Raw genomic sequence first — 25,431 nt, 5'->3', positions numbered from 1 at the left:
TTGTTTGGGTTCTATAATCGAAACACTGTATCAACTCCAGCTCTGAGATGCCAGAGGCTGAAAGCAGGTTTCTGGGGTTTTGTTTAGCTTCTATATTTGTAACAATGTTTCAAACTGCAAGCTCAGAGGCCGGCAAGGCAGGCGGGGAACGTTGGAGTCCTTCGTCACTGAAGCAAGCAAGCCTCATGTTAGCTTCAAGCTGCCTGCCTGCCTGCCTGCCTGCCGGCAGCCATCTTGGCTGGCAGTTAATTTGCATATCACCCTGATTAGCCAATGGGAAGGGTAGTGGATGTACGGCTAATTAACAAGTTTCTCTTTTATTAGATAGGATGCTCACCTGAGGATATTTTTTCCATTGATTTTTGGAGAGAGTGGAAGTGGGGCAGAGAGGGAATGAGGGCATGAGAAAGGAAGGAAGGGAGGGAGGGAGGCAAAGAGAGAGACAAAAAGAGAAATAGCGATGTGAGAGAGACATATCGATTGGTTGTCTCCTGCAAGTGTCCCAACCCAACATGGGCCTGGGATCTAACATGCAACCCAGGTATGTACCCCTGACCAGAATACAATGCGAGTCAATGCTCCAACCACTGATCACACCTGCCAGGGCTGATTTTGTGCTTTTTTTAAAAAATAGCCAGACATGACTTCACAACAAAGTAATACAGTCCCTTGGAATTTGGTATCAGGTTTTGGTTCAACTAAATTCTGAAAACCAGTGTAAAAGTTCCATATTTTTACCTCTTCTCCTCCTCCTTTGACCCTTGCTTAATAAAACTTGGCCCTGCTCTACTTGCCACCTCTATCCACCTATTAATAGTTTTAGCCAAAGAAAAAAGTTAATATACATCAGGAATCTGTAGGAGAGCCAATGCTTTAAGATCTAATCTTCTGCAAATCAGCATGAGAAAGATAAAAACTCAATGGAAAAATGAAGAGAAATTATAAATAGCAATGTTGCACTCACATACACACAAAACCCAGATGACTAATAAACTGAAAATATGCCCAACCTTTCCATTAATCACAAAAATGCACCTTTCACTCATCAGTCTTACCATATCAAGAATGTGTGAGGTATGGTAAAATAAGCACTCTCATACAAGGCTGGTGGGATGAAGGCTATCTGATGATACCTAGCAAAGTTGATGATGTATATATTCCTGTGATACAACAAGCCTACCATATATGAATATTCACACATGTACAAAGAGATCTGCACAGGAATACTCGATTTAGCACTTCAATGTAATAAGGAAAAATGGGCAACATAAATGTCCTTCGATGGAGGAAAAAATAAATGAGGGATGAAATGCCAAACAGCAGTTAAAAGGAACAAACTTGACTTAGATACATTAACACAGAACTCAGAAACAATGTGGAATGCAAAAGCTGCAAGAGATGTATGATATGATGCCATTTTGAAAAATACTAGCCAACAGTACTAGAGATTGCTTATGAATATATATACATGTATGTAAAAGTGTTAAAAATGGACTAGGACAATGTCATACTAAATTATAGCCTGCCTTCTGAGGTACAGGAACAGAACTGGTGGTGAGAGGGGACTTTATCATTATCCTATCTAATAAAGAGGGAATATGCTAATTGACTGCCACACCGTCAAATATGGCAGCACCCACAGCCAATAAGGAGGGAATATGCTAATTGACTGCCCCACCCTCAAAGATGGTGGCACCCACAGCCACAAGATGGCCGGCAGGGGAGGGCAGTTAGGGGCAATTGGGCTAGCAGGGGAGCAGTTAGGCGTCGATCAGGCTGGCAGGGGAGTAGTTAGGGGGTGATCAGGCTGGCAGGCAGAAGCGGTTAGGGGCAATCAGGCAGGCAGGCAGGTGAGTGGTTGGGAGCCAGCAGTCCTGGATTGTGAGAGGGATGTCTGACCGCTGGTTTAGGCCCGATTCCAGGGACTGGGCCTAAACCAGCAGTCAGACATCCCCCCAAGGGGTCCCAGATTGGAGAGGGTGTAGGCTGGGCTGAGGGGACCCCCCCGCCCCCGTGCACGAATTTTGTACACCGGGCCTCTAGTCTAGAATAATATTGCTTGTTATTAAATACTAGAGGCCTGGTGCATGAAAATTAATGCACTGGATGGGGGGTCCCTCAGCCCGGCCTGCCTCATCTCACAGTCTGGGAGCCCTCAAGGGTGGGAGGCGACCCGGCAATCAGGGGAAGGTGACACCCCCCATCACACCTCTGCTGCTGCCACTGCCAGCAGCGCAAGCCTCGGCCAGTCCTGGTTACCTGAGTCTTGGGCAGCCCTGGGCAGCTGGGCAGCCGCCATCCGAGGCTTGCCTGCACCTTGGGCTGGCCCTGGGCGGCTGGGGAGCTGAGGGGACTGCGCGCCTGCCGCCCCAGCGAGGCTGAGGGGACTGGGTGCTGCCATCTTGTGGCTGTGGGTGCTGCCACCTTTGAGGGTGTGGCAGTCAATTAGCATATTCCCTCCTTATTAACTGTGGGTGCCGCCATCTTTGTGACAGCATGAGGGTCAATTAGCATATTCCCTCTTTATTAGATAGGATTTGTTTCCTAAGGTTTCTGGCACAGGAAAAAAAAGACATTTATCCTTCTTGTTGTTAACTCTGGGTGGTAGGTATATGGATGTTTGTTATATTACTCTGTCTTTTTCAGATTTTGGAATGTCTTCCTTGACCTCAGAACAATATATAGGAAACTTTTGGAAGACACTGTGCTCCCGCAGCAGTTGGAAATTCAGTTTGGCTTACATATTCACACAGCTGACATGCTGTCTAGTTTTCACTTTCACATCTCATCTCCTAATCTAAGCTCCTTAGTCCTGATAGTAGGTTCAGTGTTTTCCATAACACTAGTTGGGTGTGTGTACCAACTGAGCGAAAACAAGAACTTAATAATTGAGATCAGTGTGGCTCAGTTGGTTGGAGCATAGTCCTGTACACTGAAAGGTGGCAGGCTCAATTCTTTGGCAGGACACATATCCAAGTTGCGGACTGGATCCTAGTCAGGGCACATATGGATGCTTCTCTCTTGTATTGATCTTCATCTCTTTCTCTCTCCCTTCCTCTCTCTAAAATCAATAAAAAAAATTGAGATCACTATTACTCTATTTTCTGAAAATTTCTAAAGAAAACCCAGTAAATGCTCTACAACTTTGAATATTATGGCTGACTTACTTTATTAAGCTCTTTATTTAAATGAAAGAGCTCTTTATTTAAATTGAAAATACTGTACTAAGTTCATGGTTATCTTACCTGTGATGTGTCCATTGTGCTCCTTGAGTTCATGAGCTTTCACCCACTGGCTCCCGTTCTTTTTATAGATGTGGACTTCATGATTATTGGGGCTAAGGGCAATCTCTGGAGAAAAAAGTCAATAGTTAACACTTGAACTTGAAACTGTCACGCAAGAAAGGGATATGTTACAGTTGGGATTGAAAAAGTGGAGTGAAGCTTGACCAGGGTGGCTCAGTGGTTGAGCATCGACCTATGACCCAGGAGGTCTCAGTTCAATTCCGTCAGAGCACATGCCTGGGTTTTGGGCTCAATCCCCAAAAGGGAGAATGCAGGAGGTAGCCAATCAATGATTCTCTCTCATCATTGATGTTTGTATCTCTTTCCCTCTCCCTTCCTCTCTGAAATCAATAAAAATATATTAAAAAAGAGAAAAACTAAATTTAAACATTCACTTTATCAGAGACATATACAACTGTCAAAGATTCTAATTAGTAAGAAATAAATGATGTTGCTATATTTAGTTGATATACAGTTGACCCTTGAACAACACAGGTTTTAACTGCACAAGTTCACTTACATGTGCTTTTTCTTTTTTCTTCAATAAATACAGTGGCCCCCTGTGTCCACGTGTTTCACCCACGGATTCAATTGTCTGCTGATAGAAAACACTATTTTCCATCTGCAGTTGGGGATCTGTGGATGTGGACGGCAGACTGTATGCCACTTTATATAAGGGACTTCAGCATCCTCGGATTTTAGTCTCCAAGGGAGATACTAGACTAGAACCACTGGCCCTCGCATACGAAGGGTTAACTATAGTTATGTTTTTGAGGAGTCAAAACTTATACATGAATTTTCAACTGCAGGGGGTAGCGGGGAGGGTCAGTGCCCCAAACCTTGCATTGTTCAAGAGGCAATTCCTCACAGCCACTTGGCCTGGAGGTCAAATCCCCTCTAGTATTAGCTACAACAATCAAGGCTTAACTACAAGACTGCGCACAAAGACCACTAGGGGGTGCACCAAGAAAGCATAACAAAATGCAGAGACAAAGAAACAGGACAAAATTGTCAATGGAAGATATAGAGTTCAGAACCACACTTTTAAGGTCTCTCAAGAACTGTCTAGAAGCCGCCAATAAACTTAATGAGATCCTCGAGAAATCTACTGAGACCCTCGATGTTGTGATAAAGAACCAACTAGAAATTAAGCATACATGGACTGAAATAACGAATACTATACAGACTCCCAACAGCAGACCAGAGGAGCGCAAGAATCAAGGCAAAGATTTGAAATGCGAAGAAGCAAAAAACACCCAACCGGAAAAGTAAAATGAAAAAAGAATCCGAAAATACGAAGATAGTGTAAGGAGCCTCTGGGACAGCTTCAAGCGTACCAACATCAGAATTATAGGGGTGCCAGAAGATGAGAGAGAGCAAGATATTGAAAACCTATTTGAAGAAATAATGACAGAAAACTTCCCCCACCTGGTGAAAGAAATAGACTTACAAGTCCAGGAAGCACAGAGAACCCCAAACAAAAGGAATCCAAAGAGGACCACACCAAGACACCTCATAATTAAAATGCCAAGAACAAAAGACAAAGAGAGAATCTTAAAAGCAGCAAGAGAAAGAAACTCAGTTACCTACAAGGGAATACCCATACGACTGTCAGCTGATTTCTCAACAGAAACTTTGCAGGCCAGAAGGGAGTGGCAAGAAATATTCAAAGTGATGAATACCAAGAACCTACAACCAAGATTACTTTATCCAGCAAAGCTATCATTCAGAATTGAAGGTCAGATAAAGAGCTTCACAGATAAGGAAAAGCTAAAGGAGTTCATCACCACCAAACCAGTATTATATGAAATGCTGAAAGGTATCCTTTAAGAAGAGGAAGAGGAAGAAAAAGGTAAAGATACAAATTATGAACAACAAATATGTATCTATCAACAAGTGAATCTAAGAATCAAGTGAATAAATAATCTGATGAACAGAATGAACTGGTGATTATAATAGAATCAGGGACATAGAAAGGGAATGGACTGACTATTCTTGGGGGGGAAAGGGGTGTGGGAGATGTGGGAAGAGACTGGACAAAAATTATGCACCTATGGATGAGGATAGTGGGTGGGGAGTGAGGGCGGAGGGTGGGGCGGGAGCTGGGAGGAGGGGAGTTATGGGGGGGGAAAAAGAGGAACAAATGTAATAATCTGAACAATAAAGATTTAATTAGAAAAAAAAGAGGCAATTATAATTTTAGCCTGAAGTAAAGATATTTGACATTTTAGCTCACCTGTACAACATTATTAGTAATAAATATTTAATTTCTGTTAGACTTTCTGAAATGCTGAAAATAGCGCAGAGGCTCTTATTACTGCTATCATGGACTCATGCTGGAACCATCAGAGTTTATAAAAAAACCCAAAAACTTGATTCTGCTGGTAAACTATAACAAAGTTTTCCTTTAAATAAAGCCATTATAAGTCACAAAATAAAATTATGTTTTCAAGGGAAATCTCTTGGACCAATCCAAGATAATAAGAATATACATATCACCCTAGGTTTCGCTCAGTGGATAAAGCGCTGGCCTGTGGATTTAAGAGTCCTGGGTTCGATTCCAGTCAAGGGCACATGTCTGGGTAGTGGGCTTGATCCCCAGTAGGGGGTGTGCAGGAGGCAGCCGATCAATGATTCTCATCATTGATGTTTCTATCTCTCCCTCTCCCTTTTTTTCTGAAATCAGTAAAAATATATATTTTAAAAAAATCCTAATTTTAATTTTAAAATGTCAAATTTTTTAATGGATCAACTATAATGTGAAAAAACAAAATAAGTTTTAAAAAATCAACACATAGATATATATATTCTCTTTTTTTTTCAGAGAGGAAGGGAGAAGGAGACAGAAACAGCAATGAATGAGGAGAGAGAATCACTGATTGGCTGTCTCCTGCATGCCCCCTACTGGGGATCGAGCCCAAAACCTGGGCATGTGCCCTTGACCAGAACTGAACCCGGGGCCCTTCAGTCCTCAGGCCAACACTCTATCCACTGATCCAAACCAGTCAGGGCTAAAATTAGGATCTTTGAAATGTTAGGTCAAGTTTTTAATAGTTTCTCTATCTATTATGTCACCTATCCTCAACTCGTTAGGAAAGCTACATCTGTCTTGCAGATAAATTGTGGAACTGGGTAAATACCTAGCTCTAAAATCCTAAGACTTTCAATGCTTTCTGGAAAAGTTATACTTCTCTAAATTTCTAGGGATTTCAAAAGCCAAATCTAAAGTTAAATCTGAAAAATGTTATAAATTTCAAATTATAATTTGGCATAACAAAAGTGTGACTTAATATATTGAATTTATAAAGTAGTTTAAATGAGGACAATAACAATTTGTATTGTTGTTAAAAACTAGAGGTCCAGTGCACGAAGTTTGTGCACTGGGCGTGGGGATTGGGGTGGGATTGAGGGGAAAGGTTGTCTCTCAGCCCGGCCTGGGCCTCTAGCAGTCTGGGACCCCTTGGGGGATGTCCGCCTGCTGGCAGAACGGGCCTAAGCCAGCAGGCAGACATCCCTCTTACAGTCCGGGACCCCTTGCTCCTTACTGCCTGCCTGCTTGCTGCTCCTTAGCGCTGCTGCAGAGGCAGGGGAGGCTCCCGCCACCGCCACTGTGCTTGCCAGCCATGAACCCGGCTTCTGGCTGGGCAGCACTCCGCCTGTGGGAGCGCACTCACCACCAGGAGGCAGCTCCTGCATTGAGCATCTGCCCCCTGGTGGTCAGTGTGCATCATAGCAAATGGTCGTTCTGCCTTAACAGGCACTTAGGCTTTTATTATATAGACTAGAGGCCTGGTGCACAAAAACTTGTGCACTCGGGGGGAGGGGGTCCCTCAGCCTGGCCTGTGCCCTCTCGCAGTCTGGGACCCCTCGGGGGTGACCACTGCTGGTTTAAGGCCTGCTCACCGGGGGATTGGGCCTAAGCTGGCAATCAGGCATCCCTCTGGTAGCCCGGCAGCCCTCGGGGGATGCCCACTTGCCAGCGGGGAGCAGGCCTAAGCTGCAGTCGGACATCCTTAGTGCTGCTGAGGAGGCAAGAGAGGCTCCCACCACCACTGCTGTACTGGCAGCCGTCAGCCTGGCTTGTGGAGAAGATTTTACAAATCATGTACCCGATAAGGGTTTGTATCCAGATTATATAGAGAACTCTTACAAAAAATTCAACAATAATAAGACAATCCAATTTAAAAAATGGGGAAAGGATCTGCATATATATTTCTCCAAAGAAGATATACAAAAAGCCAATAAGTGGGCATACGTACTCCTTTATACCCACTAGGATAATAGTGGGTATAGGGCTGTAATAAAAAACACAGATAATAGCATGTGTTGATGAGGACGTAGAGAAAATGGAACCTTCATATGCTGCTAATGAGAATATAAATTGGTGTGGCCACTTTGGAAAATGGTCTGGCAGTTTCTCAAAATGTTCAATATAATTACCATATGACCTGGCAATTCAACTCCTAGGTATATACTCAAGAGAAGTGAAAACATATGTCCACATAAAAGCTTGTATGTGAATGTTCACAGCAGCAATAGTCACAACAGCCAAAAAGTTGAAACAACCCAAATATCCACCAATAAATAAACTAAATGAGGTATGTCTATAAAATATAAAAAGGAATGAAGCTGATACGTGCTACAAAATGGATAAATCTTGAAAACATTGTGCTCAGTGAAAGAAGCCAGATGTATGTGCTCAGTGAAAGAACCACAAATTATATGATTTCATTTATAAGAAATGTCCAGAATAGGCAAATCCATGGAGACAGAAAGTAGATTAGTAGTCACCTACAATTAGAAGTTTTGAGGAAGACTGGAAGTGACTGTTAATGGGTATAGAGCTTCTTTTAGAAGTGATGAAAATATTCTAAAATTAGATAGTGATGACTGTTGCATAACTCTGTGAATATACTAAAATCACTAAATTGTATTCTTTAAAAGGATGAATTTTATGTTATGTGAACTCTATCTTAATAAAGCTCTTACTTTTTAAAAAGATTGAATAAAATTCAAATTTTAAAATAACTCATGGGCCTAACAGTACACTTCTGTTTCTAAATTTTTTTTGTTCATTCTCTTTGTCATATTACCTGTCACTCTGCTTGCTTTACATGCTTACTTCTCAGAGTCTTTTCCATCCCTTTCTAGTTTGCTGGAGCTAGAAAACTAGAAACTCAAGCTTGTTATGAATAATACTAGAGGCTCTGTGCACGAATTCGTACATGGTTGGGGTCCGGCCGGCCTGTCCCATGGGGGCCATTGGGGCCGGGGCAGTGGTGGGGAGGGGATGCGAGAGGTTGGCCGGCCAGCCCGACCCCGATTGGGGTGGGGAGGGGCCGATCGGGGGCAGGGCCGTCTGGGAGGAGGGTATGAGGGCGGGTGGAGGGGGTGCTGGATAGGGCTGGTTGGCCACTGCAGTGCGTGTCATAGCGACCGGTCGTCTGGCTTTTACATATATAGATAGTAAATACAAGTTAGTACTGCCCTTTGTATCTCAGGAATAAACCATATGTCCTTGAAACAGCTTATTTCTAGGTCCTAGAATTTTGACTAAATGCTGGGTGAGTGTGGTATTATGGCACAACCATTCCAAACAATGGATTCAAATATGTCTCTGATATAAACTGTCCTCTAGTGCAGCAGTCGCCAACCTTTTGGACCTCACAGACCACCAGTGGTCTGCAGACCACGGGTTGGTGACCGCTGCTCCAAAGATTTCCTTAAACCAGCGGTCGCCAGCCTTTTGGACCTCATGGACCACCAGTGGTCCTCGGACTACCAGTTGGAGACCGCTGCTCTAGTGGTATAGTAAAAAAAGTGGACAAGGAGCCTGAAGGCTTGGGTGCTAGCAAGGGCTCTAACATTAACTTGGTGTGTAATCACTGGAAAGTCCAACCCGTTAGGCCTCAGTTTCTATATCTGCAAACCGAAGGACTGACCCAGTTCCCTTCTGAACCTTTTCACATATGACAATAATATATATGATCACTAAAAATACCTACATCTAAAAGTATCAAAGGTACCAAAATAAAGGCACAAAGTTGATAGCATACTTACGGGTACGATCCCTGTTCCAGGCATGACAGGTGATTGGCTCTAGTAAAAATTGATGCAGGGACATTATTCTTAGTGGTTTCAAAGGATAGAAAGCTGCAAGGACAACAACAAAGAAAGCATTTAAAATGACAGGCAACCAATATTTAAATTGTCTGGGGATCTTGAAATGTTTGGGAATAAATAAAACATTATTCTCCCATTAAAAAAGAATCTCAATGTCAAAACTTAACCATTTAAACACAACTAGTATTGTAACCACTAATATATAATTTATTCTGTCAAGGGTCATCCAGGGACATTAAAACCATGGGTTAAAAGATTGTTGGGGTACAGAATATTCAGACAGTCTCAAGTGATCATCCTACAGATTACTTACTAATTACAAAGGGAAAAACATGCTATTACAATAAAAAAAATCTGGCAGTCACCACTTTAACTGAATGATCACATTTAGTATCATAAATAGTGAACCAATATAATCTGAGGACCTCCTGATGGGAGGGAACATGAAGTGCACATCATCATTTATAAGTAGTGACCACTTAATGTATCACTCAGACCAGAATACTTTTAAGAGAGCAAAAAGAGCCCAGCCGGCGTGGCTCAGTGGTTGAGCATCTACCTATGAACCAGGAGGTCACGGTTCAATTCCAGGTCAGGGCATATGCCTGGGTTTCGGGTTTGAGCCCCAGTGTGGGGTGTGCAGGTGGCAGCTAGTCAATGATTCTTTGTCATCATTGATGTTTCCATCTCTCTCTCCCTCTCCCTCTCTGTCTCTGTCTCTCCCTCCCTCCCTCTCAGAAATAAATAAAAATATATTTAAAAAAAGAGAGAGCAAAAAGGGGCACTATTAATAATTATGCTATGATAACAGGTCACAGGACTATCCTGGAGTAACCTGGTAATATGGCCAACCTAGCTATGAAGTATTTATGCAAAATGTATTTACTCTAATAAAAATCCAGACTCAATTTCCAGTTTATAGAAAAGAAAAAGAATTAGTTAAAGAACATAAAAGGGAAATAAACAGTTAAAACCAGAGTGTGTGCCATATTATAAAACAACTGGTCTGGACTATTAAAAAGAGATAAGTTGGGGTGAGGACTATTTTAGATTAAAAGAACTATGAAAATCAAAATTGATATGTGAAACTTGATTGTAATCTGTATTTTTAAAATAGCCACAAAGGACATTTTGTATAATAGAGTAAATTTGAATTTGGGCTCATATTAATGTAACAATACAGAATTATTTTCAATTTCTTAACTATAATGATTTGCCCTCAGGTAGGATAATGTCCTAACTCTCAGACGATAAAGATGATGAAGTGTCATGATGTTTTCTGTTATTTTCAGTCCTTCAGTACATGTAGATATATAAAGAGCATATGTGGCAAATGTTAACAACTGGTGAATCCAGGCTAAGAGTATACAAGTATTTGTTATATTACTTTCTAACTTTTTATTGTAACTAAATGAAAAGCAGGAATCTGTGAAATATCACTAAATTAAAAACCAAATAAAATTCTCTATTTTATAGGCACCCAAATCTAGATTCACTGAAGAAGCAACCATTACCTAAAATAGGAGAAATTTTTTCAAAAAGCACCTCATTTTATAATTTCTAAGAGGCACTCTCACAACATTCTGAAGTTTCAATACACTTTTAAGTACAAGTCAAATTAACCTAAGGTGGAGACTGAAATGTGAAATAGGAATTCTGATGTAAGTAGGAAATAAAAGCAAGGGCCAAGAAGGTTGTGAACAATCAAAGTTGAGCAGACAAAGCAGAAGTTAATTTCAGTGGAAAGCAGAAAAAATGTCTCTGCTAATTGTTGTAAAGGAACCCAAAGGTCAAAAAGAGATAAGTGTACCCTTAAATAAAACATTCGATAGCTTGAACTGACAGAGATGTCAGTGTTTCACCTTTTATTCCAAGTGTGAAGATGGTTAGGACATTAATTTTTTACTTTTGCGTGTTCTAGAAAGCAAATTGCAATTCACAAATACAGAAAAAGCCTCTAATAGGAAATTGAAACAATTTAAAAAATTCAAATGAGACTGCTAATTTTTTAAAAAAATAAATGTTCCTCTCTCTCTCTCTCTCTCTCTCTCTCTCTCCCAATTTTTTTTGGAGGCAACCAAAATTTTTGGTGGCCTTGTTTCCACAAGGCTTAAAAAAAAAATTATGTTCAGCCCTGGCCAGATGATTAGAGCGCTGTCCAGTGTACCAAAAAGTTCTGGGTTTGGTTCCTGGTCAGGGCACAAATCTAGGTTGCAGGTTGGATCCCTAGTTGGGGCACATATGGGAGACAACCAATCGATGCTTCTTTCTCATACTGATGCTTTTCTCTCCCATTTCCTCTTTCTAAAATCAATGAACATATCCTCAGGTGAGGATAAAACAAAACAAAACACCTTTCTGACTCACTGATGAGTCTCTTTATCTCTGACATCAGATGCTGACCCATCACAACAGGTTTTACTCACAGTTACTCAAAATAACATGTAGTGTTACAAATATCTCCTTAATTAAAAACACTTTAGTTTATAGCTACACTTTATAAGGTAATTTATTAACTAATACAAAGTTGGTTTTCAAATTAAAAATTTAACGTGAAATCTATATGCAATAAAAGCACATATTTCATGTATAGTTAAAAAAGAACTGTTGCAGCCAAAGGCTTTCTCATTCTTCAATTCCTTTTGTAAGTAATGTAGCAAAATGCCTTCAAAAGAGGTAAACATTTACACAATGGCATAATTACTTCTAATAATGCATTTCTAATTTTGTTATTATTATTCAAGAGCCATATTTGGACACACACTCAGACCTGTAATTCTTTTATAATCATGTGGCTATTTTAAGTCAGTAGGCCAAGACGACAGTCATGTTGGTCAAATTTATAAGGCACCCAGTACATGCAGCCTGTATTCATGAAACTCAGTGAATGGAGCATAATAATAGCTTGGATCTTGTACCAAGAAAAAGATAACTTCTGTCATAGGGTGATAATTATAATTTCCAAACTGTGATTAGTATTTAAGTGAAATTTCAAAACCTTTGTCTTCATGAGGGTAGAGAGGAGAAAAAGGGACAGACAAGAAGGTGGTGACATTAAATTTCGTAAGCTCCTACTGATGACCTTTCATTGTCTAGCTCTAAGATGATTTATGGTATAATATGATTCCAGGAATTCTCCCTCCCTTCAAAACTCCTTTATTTATCACTTTGAGTAGAGTCATTCTGATGTTTGATTAGCCATGGGCTCTGGAGCCAAGGGAACATGGGTTTGAATCTTGCTGTTGACACATACAAGCTCTGAGATCTTAATATCTTTAAATCTTATTTTTTTTAATCTGCAAAATGCACATATGACTGGCATGCCAAGGCTGTTGGTAGGAGGATTAAATGAAATAACATGTGAAAGCATGTAGTACAGTACAAAGCCTAACTCAAAACAGGTGCTCAGTAAGTAGGTTCCCTTTCTCCCACGGACCCAAGGCTTTGAACCATCCCAAGAAGTACACACCAGTTAGTATCCTCTGAACTCGGCCCTCGAGCTCGAAAGTATCTGTACAGTGGAAACTTCAGTTCCCTGTTCAGAGTCAGTTTTCAAGATTATGATTCATCTAGTTGCTAATTGCTCTCATTACCCAACCCAGCAATACCAGGCACTCCCACAAGGTCACCACACCCTCCACACATTCAGAGACAGGTTCCAATTTTGGGCACCAGCCTCGCCAAGCAGAGCGTTTTGAACTTCTTTATGCAGAATTTGTTTTAGCACAGGAGTAGTCAACTAGATTGGAATACTGCCCCTCTCCCTCCAAGCAGGAGCTTTAATTTTTCCGAGATGAACCCCCTCCTTAAATTGTGGTAAGTAGATGAACTGGCTCCAGAAATTCTCTGAATACTCTGTGATAGGAAGGAGCCAGTAACACCCACTCCCTCACAGGGCAAACACACCCGTCGGCTTTCCTCTCTTTTGTTTTTATATCCCTGAAAAACCCAGAGCCTACATGAAACCAAAAGGTTAGTTAGATAGAACTGATGAAAGAGGACAGAAGTAGGATAACTTTGGCGATGCGCTGAGGTTCATAAAAACAGGGCCCACAGCTGCAGCATGAGAACCGAGGGCTTCACAATCAGAGTCTAAGTCACAATTTAAGGGCCCACCAGGTTCCCGGCAGTGCCCTAAGTGCCAGGTTGGGGCCAGGAATGTAAGTCAACGTGACACTTTTCTGGACCTAAGTGAGGAGGGAGGGAGGTTGGGAGGAAGGGAAGAAAAACATGTAAAGAATGCCCAGGAGCAGTAATAATAGCTAATGTCTTCTGAGCACCTACTCTGGGCCGGAAACTATCCTAAGCAATGTACACAGACAAACTCGCTCGATTCGCCAGAAAGCCCTAAGAACGCGCTTACTGCAGCCGAGGAAACGGGGAGCCGGCATGAGAATTCTGACAGTCGGACCAGAGGGTGGGACCGTGGCAGGTGCTGCTGCATCGAAGGCTGAGTGGAGCCGGTATGTGTCATTCCGACTTCGGGGGCAGCGGCACCCAAGAGGGGGGATCCTAAGGAACTCGGGGAAAGGTTTTCCTAGAATTCAGAAGGGGCTCCAGTAGCGGAAGGACTGAGGGCTGCCCCAGATAGAAGCCAACTGTCCCCCGAGCGCCCCCCGTGTGCTAAAGAAAGAAACGAACGGCCCCTTGTGGCACGCCGATGAGAGGGAGGTTGTTCCCCTTACAGTACAGTTTTACAGACTGTGATAAACGGCCACAATAAAGGTGCAAACAGGGCTATGGAAGCACAGCGGAAGGAGCCGTTAATTCTGGCACTGGAGGACGCTTGGAGCTCGCAGATGTCGGGAGAAACGATCTTTATGGAGACCCACGAGCTCCGCAGGTCCCACGGAAAGCGGGGATCCCCCCCTCCCCCCCGCCCCTCCGGAGGCCAGGCTGGGAGCCCTGGCCCGCCCTCCGGGCCCCGAGGCCTAAACCTTCGCCTCAACGTCCCCGCGGGTTCAAGCGCGCTGCGAGGCCAGGTAAATGGAGGCTCACAGGGTCAGAAGCTCGCTCCTCCTGCCCCTTACCTGGGGTCGGGGCGGTCCGGACCGGCTCGGAGCGGAGAATTCGCGGACTCTGGTCAGTCGACGCGAACAGGCTCCGGCGGGCGCAGGCGGAGGATCGAGGCCCAGTGGGAGCGGCTGACAGATACCGGAAACAGTCACAGCGCCTGCGCACGGCGGCCGCGCGGCAGTCCGCGCATGCGCAAAGCTCGGGCGTGAGGCTAGTTCCCCGGCGGGTGCGGCGGGGCCGGATCCCGGGTTTGAGTCTCCGTGTTGGTCCTTCTGAAGCGGAGTCACAAACCGGCTAGAAGGTGGTGACGAAGACGCGTAGGTGTCTTACTCCTTTCCTAGAAAATTCTTCATACTTGTGAACCGAAAGTGTGGATCCGTGGCTGTTTCACAGGAGCATTTGTCAGGGAATGAATTACTGAGAATTGGGGCCTTTCCGGCCTCAGGGACCCTAGGAACGACTATGTTTTTCTTTTTTCTCCCTTCAGAGAGCCCCCCCTCAGAGCCCGTTCCTCTGTGGAAAGCACCTGAGTTCCGTCCGGGGTTAGAATCGCTTGTTCCCTGCCCCCAGACGCGGGACGCGGGCGTTGGGGGAATTGAGCCGCCGAGACCTTCCCAGTCCCCCCGCTCCCTGAAGACAGTGCTTGCTTTGCAGATGCTTCCTTAACTTGTGAAGGAAACGGGGATTGCTTGGCCGGCTTGGCAAGCCCAGTGACAGAAAGTAACCACACAGGATGGTCTCATGATAAATTCCTGACTGGGTAGGTCACGGTGGATAGTCCTGTCCCAGTCCTACAGCTTCCTGAGCAAAGGTCAGTCTTTAAGTGAGCCCCGCCCATGGTTCTTACGCAGCTAAGATAGCACCTTGGAAATGTCAGAGTGATGTTCTCCTTCAGACCTCTGGAAAGCCCGCCTGCAGCACCGCAACATGAGACCACAAAACTCACTGTTATTTTGTTGCCTGCACACCATATCTATGTACTGTAATTATCCTCTACCCACCCATGTGAAAGACGTGTGTGCTTTCCCGTTGTTGTTTTTTATCCAATCTTAGACGTTTCCCTCCTTTGCCTTTCCTGCTTTGGTTTCTCCTGCTTCTTTAAAGTACCACCAGTGGATTTCATGTAACCTTCCTTTGATTCTAAATGTATAAAATTAGCTGCAAAACGGCCATTCTCCAGAGCATTTTCTCAATTCGTTGAGATTCTGTTTCTAGGCATATTTTCAAAAATTTGGCTCAAATTCATATAAAAGTTTCTATAGGCTTAGACATGCTTTTGTTGACATACAAATACCCTGAATTTCTAGCTAGACTTGTTGCCCTTGAACTCAGAAATGTAGGAGCACCACTTCTTCCACCGGGTCACTGCAAGTTACTAACCTGCTGCCTATTTTGTTCCTTCTGGTAGTTTATGAGTTTGACCCTAATGCTTGGTTGTAAGGTGATGTTCACAAAAGTGACTTGTCAGTTTCCCAATCTCAGAGTCTCAATATGTTCTCTGGGGTTAGTTAATTCAGTTGATCATGGAGCACAAATGCACTGGAAGTAACTGGTTTTACTTTGTCCCATGGCTACAAAGTCTTGGTCGTAGGAAGATTGAGGACAGTTTGAGAGTGGAACAAACATTATAACTAATCACCCGCTCCCAGAAACATCTTTGCAAAGGAAGGACAGCACATGGGAGCAAGGATTCCTTGTCTGCAAGTTAAATGCACCAATTGGAAGTATGTAGAGTTGGTACCCAGAGTCAAAATACCAACAGTGTTTTATTTAATTGCCCACCTCTTTACAAAGGATAGTTCCTTCTTTGAAGGAGTTTATAATTGGGTAGATGAAATGAACACAAGTCAATGATACCAGATTCTTTATAATACATGACAAGAAAAGAAATAGCCTCAGGAAAGTAACTGAGACATTTAATTTTAATCTCTGGTTCTATCTTTTTTTTTCTTTCACAGCAATTGTTTATTTTTCAGTTCCCATTTACATTCCATATTATTTTGTATTAGTTTCAGAGGTACAACATTGTGGTTAGGCACTCATATACTTGACAAAATGTTCCCCCTGATATTTCCAGTGCCCACCTGGCACCATAGTTTTTATTTTATTTTTTAATTTATTGTCTAAAGTTTTACATATGTTTTCTTTTTCCCCAATTGACCCCCCCCCCCCCCGCGCCATTGCCACCCGGGCTAGCCCCCACCTCTTCAGTGTCTGTGTCCATTGTTTATGCTAGTATGCATGCATACAAATCCTTTGGTTGCTCTCTAACTCCCCCCTCCCCTGCCATTTGTCTCTGGATCTATTCTTGTTTATCAAAATATGTTGATCATTATATCCCACATATGAATGAGATCATGTGATATTTTTCTTTCTCTGACTGGCTTATTTTGCTTAGCATAATGCTCTCCAGTTCTATCCATGCTGTTGCAAATGGTAAAAGTTTCTTCTTTTTTTTCTTTCTTCTTTTTTATAGCAGTGTAGTATTCCATTGTGTAGATGTACCACATTTTTTTAATCCACTCATCTGCTGATGGGCACTTAGGCTGTTTCCAAATCTTAGCTATGGTAAATTGTGCTGCTATGAACATAGGGGTGCATATATCCTTTCTGATTGGTGTTTCTAGTTTCTTGGGATATATTCCTAGAATTGGGATCACTGGGTAAAATGGGAGTTCCATTTTTACTTTTTTGAGGAAACTCCATACTGTTCTCCACAGTGGCTGCACCCGTCTGCATTCCCACGAGCAGTGCACAGGGTTCCTTTTTCTCCACATCCTCACCAGGACTTGTCGTTTGTTGATTTGTTGATGATAGCCATTCTGACAGGTGTGAGATGGTACCTCATTATTGTTTTGATTTGCATCTCTCGGATGATTAGTGACTCTGAGCATGTTTTCATATGTCTCTTGGCCTTCTGAATGTCCTCTTTTAAAAGGTGTCTATTTAGATCCTTTGCCCATTTTTTGATTGGATTGTTTATCTTCCTTTTGTTAAGTTGTATGAGTTCTCTGTAAATTTTGAAGATTAAACCCTTATCTGAAATATCATTGGCAAATATGTTCTTCCATGTTTTGTTGATGGTTTCTTTTGCTGTGTAGAAGCTCTTTATTTTGATGTAGTCCTATTTGTTTATTTTCTCCTTAGTCTCCATTGCCCTAGGAGCTGTGTCGTTAGTATGTCTGCTATTTTGCTGCCTATGGAGTCTTGAAAGATTTTTATGGTTTCCCGTCTTACATTTAAGTTCTTTAGCCATTTTGAGTTTGTTTTTGTGTATGGTGTAAGTTGGTGATCTAGTTTCATTTTTTTTGCATGTATCTGACCAAAATTCCCAGCACCATTTATTGAAGAGACTATCTTGACTCCATTTGTATGCTCTTGCCTCCTTTGTTAAATATTAATTGAGCATAATGGCTTGGGTCGATTTCTGGGTTCTCTGTTCTGTGCCATTGGTCTATATGTCTGTTCTTATGCCAGTACCAAGTGGTTTTGAGAACCGTGGCTTGGTAATTTAGCTTGATATTTGGTATTGTGGTCCCTCCAACTTTTTTCTTTTCTCAGGATTGCTGTGGCTATTCGGGGTCTTTTTTTAAATTTTTATTCCAGATGAGTTTTTAGAGAGTTTGTTCTAGATCTTTGAAATATGCCGTTGGTGTTTTAATGGGGATAGCATTGAATGTATAAATTGCTTTGGGTAGTATGGACATTTTAATGATGTTGAATCTACCAATCCATGAACACGGTATGTTCTTCCATTTGTTTATGTCTTCCTCTATCTCTGTTTTCAATGTCCTGTAGTTTTCCGAATATAGGTCTTTTACCTCCTTAGTTAAGTTTATTCCTAGGTATCTTTTTTTTTTTAATATATTTTTTATTGATTAAGATATTACATATGTGTCCTTGTCCCCACGTTACCCTCTACCCCCCACCCCCCCCCCACCCCCGCTCATGCCCTCACCCCCCCGTTGTCCATGTCCATTGGTTAGGCCTATATGCTTGCATATAAGTCCTTTGGTTGATCTTTCCCCCTTACCCCCACCCTCCCCTACCTTCCCTCCAAGTCCCGACAGTCCAATCAATGCCTCTCCGTCTCTGGATCGGTCCTTGTTCATCAGCTTATGTTGTTCATTATATTCCACAAATGAGTGAGATCCTGTGGTATTTATCCGCTCTCAAGTTCCATCCATGCTGTGGCAAATGGTAAGAGTTCCTTTTTCTTCTTCCTCTTCTTAAAGAATACCTTTCAGCATTTCATATAATGCTGGTTTGGTGGTGATGAACTCCTTTAGCTTTTTCTTATCCGTGAAGCTCTTTATCTGGCCTTCACTTCTGAATGATAGCTTTGCTGGATAAAGTAATCTTGGTTGCAGGTTCTTGCTATTCATCACTTTGAATATTTCTTGCCAGTCTCTTCTGGCCTGCATGGTTTCTGTTGAGAAATCAGCTGACAGTCGTATGGGTACTCCCTTGTAGGTAACTGAGTGTCTTTCTCTTGCTGCTTTTAAGATTCTCTCTTTATCTTTTGCTCTTGGCATTTTAATTATGATGTGTCTTGGTGTGGTCCTCCTTGGATTCCTTTTGTTTGGGGTTCTCTGCGCTTCCTGGACTTGTAAGTCCATTTCTTTCACCAGGTAGGGGAAGTTTTCTGTCATTATTTCTTCAAAAAGGTTTTCAATATCTTGCCCTCTCTCTCCTTCTGGTACCCCTATAATTCTGATGTTGGTACGCTTGAAGTTGTCCCAGAGGTTCCTTACACTATCTTCATATTTTTGGAATCTCTTTTCTTTTTTCTTTTTCGGTTGGGTATTTTTTGTTTCTTTGTATTTCAAATCTTTGACTTGATTCTTGGGATCCTCTTTTCTGCTGCTGGATCTCTGTAAATTATTCTTTATTTCAGTCAGTGTATGCTTAATTTCTAGTTGGTCCTTTTTCATGTCCTCCATGGTCTCCCTATACTTATTGAGGGATTCATTAAATTTATCGGCGGTTTCCATAAAATTCTTGAAAAACCTTATAACCGTGGCCTTAAACTCTATATCCAATCGTTTGCTTTCCTCCATTTCTGCCATTTGTGACCTGTTTCTTTGTCTCCGCATTTTGGCAGCTTCCCTGTGTTGATAGAGTGGCCCTGTGCGCCAGGTGTCCTGTAGGGCCCAGTAGCTCAGCCTCCCCAGTTACCTGGGGTGGACACTCTTGGTGCACTCTTGGTGCCTTGGTTGTTGTAGAATTACTGGGAGGAATTGACCTCCAGGCCAATTGGCTGTGAGAATCAGCTGTGTCTAAAGTGGGAGAACTTCTGTGGTGAAGACACCCTTCTGGGGCAAGACTTGCTTCAGTGGGGCTTTGGTGCTCACTGAGTCTGCTCCCTGAGTGTGTCCCTTATGGATCTGAGGAGTTGCAGTCTGGATGGTCCCCTCTGACCACTGGGTACAGTGGCTCCTGGATCTAAGGAGGTGCTAATTCAGCCTCTGCCTGAGGCCACACAGCAGGAGCCACGAAGAGGCTCAGCTGTGAAGCAATGCAAGCCGCTGCGGGGCCTTGGGCCTTCTCTTGGAAGTTCCAGGTCTGCCTGGTTCGGCTGCAGTTAGGTACATTCACATGCAAAAGCCTCTGCCGCAGCCTGGGTGGGGCGGGGTCTCAGGGAGTCAGAGGGCGGAGAAAGCAGCCATGGCCGATTCTCCGCCCGGAGTCGCGCATCTCAGTGTTCCGGTAACGGCTGCAAGCACCTCTGAGGGAAAGCCGCCCTCAAGTTCGCTCGCTGCCGGACAGACCAGCTTCTCCCCGTATGAGACCTGGGTCCCCAGAGACTTCCCGGAACCGGAGTTCAGAGCCGTCGGGAGTTTGTGATTCAAAAAGACAGCCGCGTCCTCAGGCGCCACCCCCTTTCCTCGCGCGCGCGCGCGCGCCGCCGTACCTCTGCACTTCACCTCCGCAGCGCCTCTGGCTCTCAGCGTGCTTTTCTTTCCTTCTAGTTGTGGAATTTACACTCAGCCAGCCTTCCTGTTGTTCTGGATGATGTTTGCTCAGTCCTTTGCGGTAATTTTCAATTGTTGTGTGAGGCGATAATTTCCCGGTGTTTACCTATGCCGCCATCTTAGTTGCTCTATTCCTAGGTATCTTAATGTTTTTGGTACAGTGGTAAATGGGATTGTTTTTTTATTTTTTAAAATATATTTTATTGATTTTTTACAGGGAGGAAGGGAGAGAGATAGTTAGAAACATCGATCAGCTGCCTCCTGCACATCTCCCACTTGGTACCCGCAACCAAAGTACATGCCCTCGACTGGAATCGAACCTGGGACCTTTCAGTCCTCAGGCCGATGCTCTATCCACTGAGCCAAACCGGTTTCGGCTGGGATTGTTTTTTTTTAGTTTCTTTTTCTGTAAATTCATTATTGGTGCATAAAAAAGCCATAGATTTCTGGGTGTTAATTTTGTATCCTGCTACATTGCCAAATTCATTTATTAAGTTTAGTAGTTTTTTGATGGAGTCCTTGCGGTTTTCTATGTACAATATCATGTCATCTGTGAATAATGACAGTCTTACTTCTTTTCCAATTTGGATGCCTTTTATTTCTTCTTCTTGTCTGATCACTATAGCTAGCACTTCCAGTTCTATATCGAACAGGAGTGGTGAAAGTGGGCATCCCTGTCTTGTTCCTGTTTTAGGGGAAATGGATTTAGTTTTTGCCCATTGAGTATATGTTGGCTGTAGGTTTGTCATATATGGCAGCAGTTCTCAACCTGTGGGTCGCGACCCCTTTGGTGGTCGAACCGGGGTCGCCTAAGACTATCCTGCATATCAGATATTTACATTACGATTCATAACAGTAGCAACATTACAGTTACGAAGTAGCAACGAAAATAATTTTTGGTTGGGTCACAACATGAGGAACTGTATTTAAAGGGCCAGAAAGTTGAGAACCACTGAATAAAGCTTTCATTATGTTGAGGTATAGTCAACCTACAGCCAATATCATACTCAATGGGCAAAAACTGTCTGTGACTGCAGGGGTTGGTGTATAAAATCATTAAATGTCTCTATAGCTTGCACCACTGTTGACTCATGTGCTTTTAATAGCCACTAAGCACGCTCTTAGCTGGTCCTCCCTATTCCCACCTTTTGTTCCAGCCTGCTTTCCCCTCTTTTATGCTAACTCTTTTTTATTGTTGTTAATCCTCACCTGAGGATTTTTTTCCATTGATTTTTAGAGAGAATGGAAGGAAGGGGAGAGGGGGAGGAGAGAAAATCTTCAATGAGAGAGAGACACATCGATTAGTTACCTCCCACATGGGGCTGGGGATGGAACCTACAACTCAGGTAAGTGAGTTGGGAATCGAACCTGTGACCCTCCAGTGCACAGGCCGACGCTCTAACCACTGTGCAATGCAGGCTAGGGCTATGCCTAACTCTTACTCATCCTTAGGCTTCAGCAAGACATGATTTCCTCTGCAACACCTTTTATCTCTCAAGATTGGGCTGAGTGCCTCTCCTATAGCATTCTGTACTTACCCCACAGAAGCTTTCCTAATCCTTCAATCTAATTCTCATAATACAGTTTTCCCCTTCGTCTACATGTATGGTTACTATTTTGTACCTATATTTAAAAGTTGTTTTTTAAATGTCTCTAGAGAAAAGTCTTATGGAATAACTGCTCCAAAGCCACAGGATATATTTTTTATTAGCCTAAGTCAGAGTTTAGGAAGTAGAGGGAACAATAGTTCCTTCTAATTGCCAGCAGGTTCCCCTCCAGTCTTGTGATTCCACCATAACTCAAGGTTAACCTTTTCACAATAGATCTCCAGCCCCAATTCTTGGTAGCTTGTAGGTGGAAGGGTCAGGGTTTTTGTGATGATTTTGTGATTTCTGGAAGCACTTAACAGATATGCTCCATGAGAAAGACCCAGAACCTGCTGGGTTCCCTACAAAGACCCAGGACTGATTCACATGTGAAAGAAGGAGGAAGATAATTTATGCTTTTATTATTTATTTATATTTTTATTGATTTCAGAGAGGAAGAGAGAGGGAGAGAGATAGAAACATCAATGATGAGAGAGAATCATTGATTGGCTGCCTCCTGCATGCCCCCTACTGGGGATAAGGCCCATAACCTGGGCATGTGCCCTTGACCAGAATCAAACCCAGGACCCTTCAGTCCACAGGCTGACACTCTATCCATTGAGCCAAATTGGCTAGGGCTTGTGTTTTTAAATGTACCTGTAATTTGTTTTAATTGGGTATGGTAAGACAAATAGACATGGAAATGATTGTCATGAAGGAAGAAGTTTTTATATTCACAACACCCCTAGAAGCAGGAGGCACAGCATGGCATGTGTATGGTAAATGGGAACATGGGCCCCTTCCCATGCTTCAACTCCCCCTCCCACCCTGTGGGAAATATAGTGAAGGCCATCTGTAAGTGGACCATGAGACCTCGGGAACCTGGCCAGGAACTTGGTCTAAGAAGGCTAAAGAGAAACTGCTTCTAGATGTGAGCCTGGATTGTAAACAGCTAGTGTTTTGAACTCAAACAGGCACGTGCCCCTTCCCCCGCATGCCCTGTTTTTCTCTGTTTTCTGTACTCTATGAAATCTGTGTTGGGAAAGTCTGGGTGGTGGCAAAACAATAGCACCCCCCTCCTCCCCATCATCAGTGTGTGCATGTAAGTCCTAATAAACTAATGTCTTTCACAGCCAGTCCTCCAGGTTATTTCTTTGGAATCCACAAACAACTCACTGAGGTTTCCTGGGACCTCAGCACATTGCATATAACAGCATGCCACTTAGGGCCACATGGCAAAGTACAGGGTTCATCAAGAGGCAGAAAGAATGAGGGGGAAACATGGGCATGAATCTTTATTGTGGTTTCTATGGGAAGGAATGGGCGAGGCAGGTTATGCAGGCTTAGGATTTGGCTAGTTTGAATAATTTCAGTGGGCTCTGTGACATAAAGACTGTCTCTAGTTGTCTAGTACCTGGCTTTGTGTGAGTAGGGCAGGGGAATATTGCCTCCTAAAGTATAAGAGCTAGATAAAAGAGGTGGCTCAGGTATGAACTCTGGATTGGGTTGGTCTGTGTATAAAAGCTGTTTGCTTCTCTAAGAACTGCCCAGCTTTGGGAGAGGCAGTGTGTCCTCAGTCAGGGAGGCCCCAGATGTTGGAGCATCAAGAATATAGAAAATAAGAAAATATAATTAATACAATATTTAGCAATTTTGAAAAGCTAGCCCAAAACATTTAGCAAAATCATTTAAATGATCTTTGCTCCATTTCCTAAAACATGGTGCCTGTGCCTTGATTTCAATTATTGTGGATACTAACTAATAATATTTTCAAGGCTATTGATTATATCATTTTAAACCTTTAGGCTATTCTGAAATTATATGTCCTTAGGCAACAACAGCGTATGTGATTAAGTGAAGTCATTTTTTTTATAAATACTGGGTTAGAAACCTCACCTCATCTCATGCTACAAAGAATTTGTAGCTCTGTTTTTAACTGGTTATGGGCAAGTCACTGAGTTGTTTACATCTCCTTCCTGCCACCCACCTCCCTAAAGTAAGGAGCTGCTCTGGAATTCTGTGTGTGTGTGTGTGTGTGTGTGTGTGTGTGTGTGTGTGTACTATAGAGTAGACCATCCTCCAGGAAATAATGAAGTCTTAAAACCTCATGGAATGCCCCTTGCATTTTTCCAGCTAGAGGCCTGCTGCTGTCAGCCCAGCCAAGCCTCCCTTGGAAGGTCAAGTGTTGAAGTCCTTTGGAAAGCTAGAAGAAAACTTGGCAAAAGTCCAAGTGTCAAACATAATAGGCTCTATGCCAAGTTATCTTGTTTAAACTTCATATTCCTATTAGACAGATGCTGTTATTATTCCCCATTTAATAGTTGAGAAAACAGGAGGTGAGCTAGGTTAAATTGCCCAAAGTTCATACTGCTGGTGAATACTAAATCAAAATAATGGCAAAATAGAAGGAAACATATTCTGGTTTAAGAGTAGGTAGGACTTTTGAACCATGCTTATCAGTCAAAACTGCAATTGGCTGACTTTTTTTGACTGGAAGGATTCAGGTAAAAATTGGATAACCATTTTTTTCAGAGATGTTATGGAGGGGAATCTCCAACTGCTTGAGAGTTGGATTGGACATCCTCTGAATGTCCCTTTGAACCCAAGAATGCTATAATTCTAAGATTCTGTGAGTTGGTGTTCACACACGGGAAATTCACACACAGCATTTGGAGACTCTACCACCAGAGGGCAGTGTCTTCACACTTGGTCCATTTTCACACAAGGACTCAAACCTGGTTCCCTCTGAAACAGCTTGAGAGCACCACGTTTAGAACCATTACAAGGGTGATATGGGCCTATGTGAAGATGGAGAGGGAACTACCAATGGAATATTACTATCCCTTCTTCTATCAGCTTAAATAATGATTTCTGTCTGCCAGTGAATTAGAGAGTTGTCAGACTGCTAATAGTCAAAGGGAAGACACCATTTTCAGAGAGCTGAGGAAAGGTGCGTTCTAGGGGCTGTGAACTGGCAAGGAGCCCTCATAGTGTTGCCCCTGCTACCCCTGCACTCTGGAGACTAGGAAAGTGAAGAGAGGAACAGGATCGAGTAGTGTTAGAAGATGACAGCAGAAACCCTGTCATACTTGGAGTAGTTGAAGGACCCAGGAATATTCAGCCTGGAGAAGAGAAAACCTGGAGAAATGTCTTCCATTAAGGTTGTTCTGCAGGGTCCTGGGCATCAAAACCAGGGTTAGCAAGGGCATACTGCCACAGGGCAGATCACAGCTTGATTTAAGGAAGAACTTTCTGGTAATGTCTGGAAGGACTACTTTGGGAGGCCACTTGTTCTCTATCATTCAGTCACAGTGTGCTTATTTTAGGCCTAATACTCTCTAGTTTCTGAGGAATGTAGCCATGAATAAAACAAAACAATCTGCCTTTATGGAGCTGACCTACCTGTGTCTGAACACATTCTAGAAGATGTGGAGGTGGATCATTTGG

The 25,431-nt window shown here is 42.9% G+C and overlaps 1 protein-coding gene and 1 long non-coding RNA gene across 4 annotated transcripts in view; one reads left to right on the top strand and one right to left on the bottom strand.

Annotated features, from left to right (window-relative positions):
- ARPC1A (actin related protein 2/3 complex subunit 1A) overlaps positions 1–14,594 on the bottom strand; it is a 29,858-nt gene extending 15,264 nt beyond the window's left edge. The window contains exons 1-4 of one of the 3 annotated variants that reach the window (XM_036308203.1): positions 14,438–14,576; positions 13,771–13,919; positions 9,345–9,437; positions 3,246–3,350 (exon numbers count right to left, since the gene is read on the bottom strand). In XM_036308203.1, the coding sequence (XP_036164096.1) occupies positions 3,246–3,350; positions 9,345–9,437; positions 13,771–13,798 (226 nt within the window). In that variant the 5' untranslated portion in view covers positions 13,799–13,919; positions 14,438–14,576. Of the gene's footprint in view, positions 1–3,245; positions 3,351–9,344; positions 9,438–13,770; positions 13,945–14,437 lie in introns of all 3 variants that reach the window. The other 2 variants (XM_036308204.1, XM_036308205.1) reach the window with 2 other exon arrangements.
- Positions 14,595–14,633: 39 nt separating this feature from the next.
- Positions 14,634–25,431, top strand: part of LOC118655812 — a 115,609-nt gene continuing 104,811 nt past the window's right edge. The window contains exon 1 of the long non-coding RNA XR_004967403.1: positions 14,634–14,740. This is a non-coding gene — a long non-coding RNA (uncharacterized LOC118655812). The remainder of the gene's footprint in view (positions 14,741–25,431) is intronic.

This window comes from Myotis myotis, unplaced genomic scaffold, assembly GCF_014108235.1.
Source record: "Myotis myotis isolate mMyoMyo1 unplaced genomic scaffold, mMyoMyo1.p scaffold_m19_p_5, whole genome shotgun sequence".
Classification (NCBI taxonomy): Eukaryota; Metazoa; Chordata; class Mammalia; order Chiroptera; family Vespertilionidae; genus Myotis; species Myotis myotis.
This window is presented reverse-complemented; position numbering and strand designations above follow the sequence as displayed.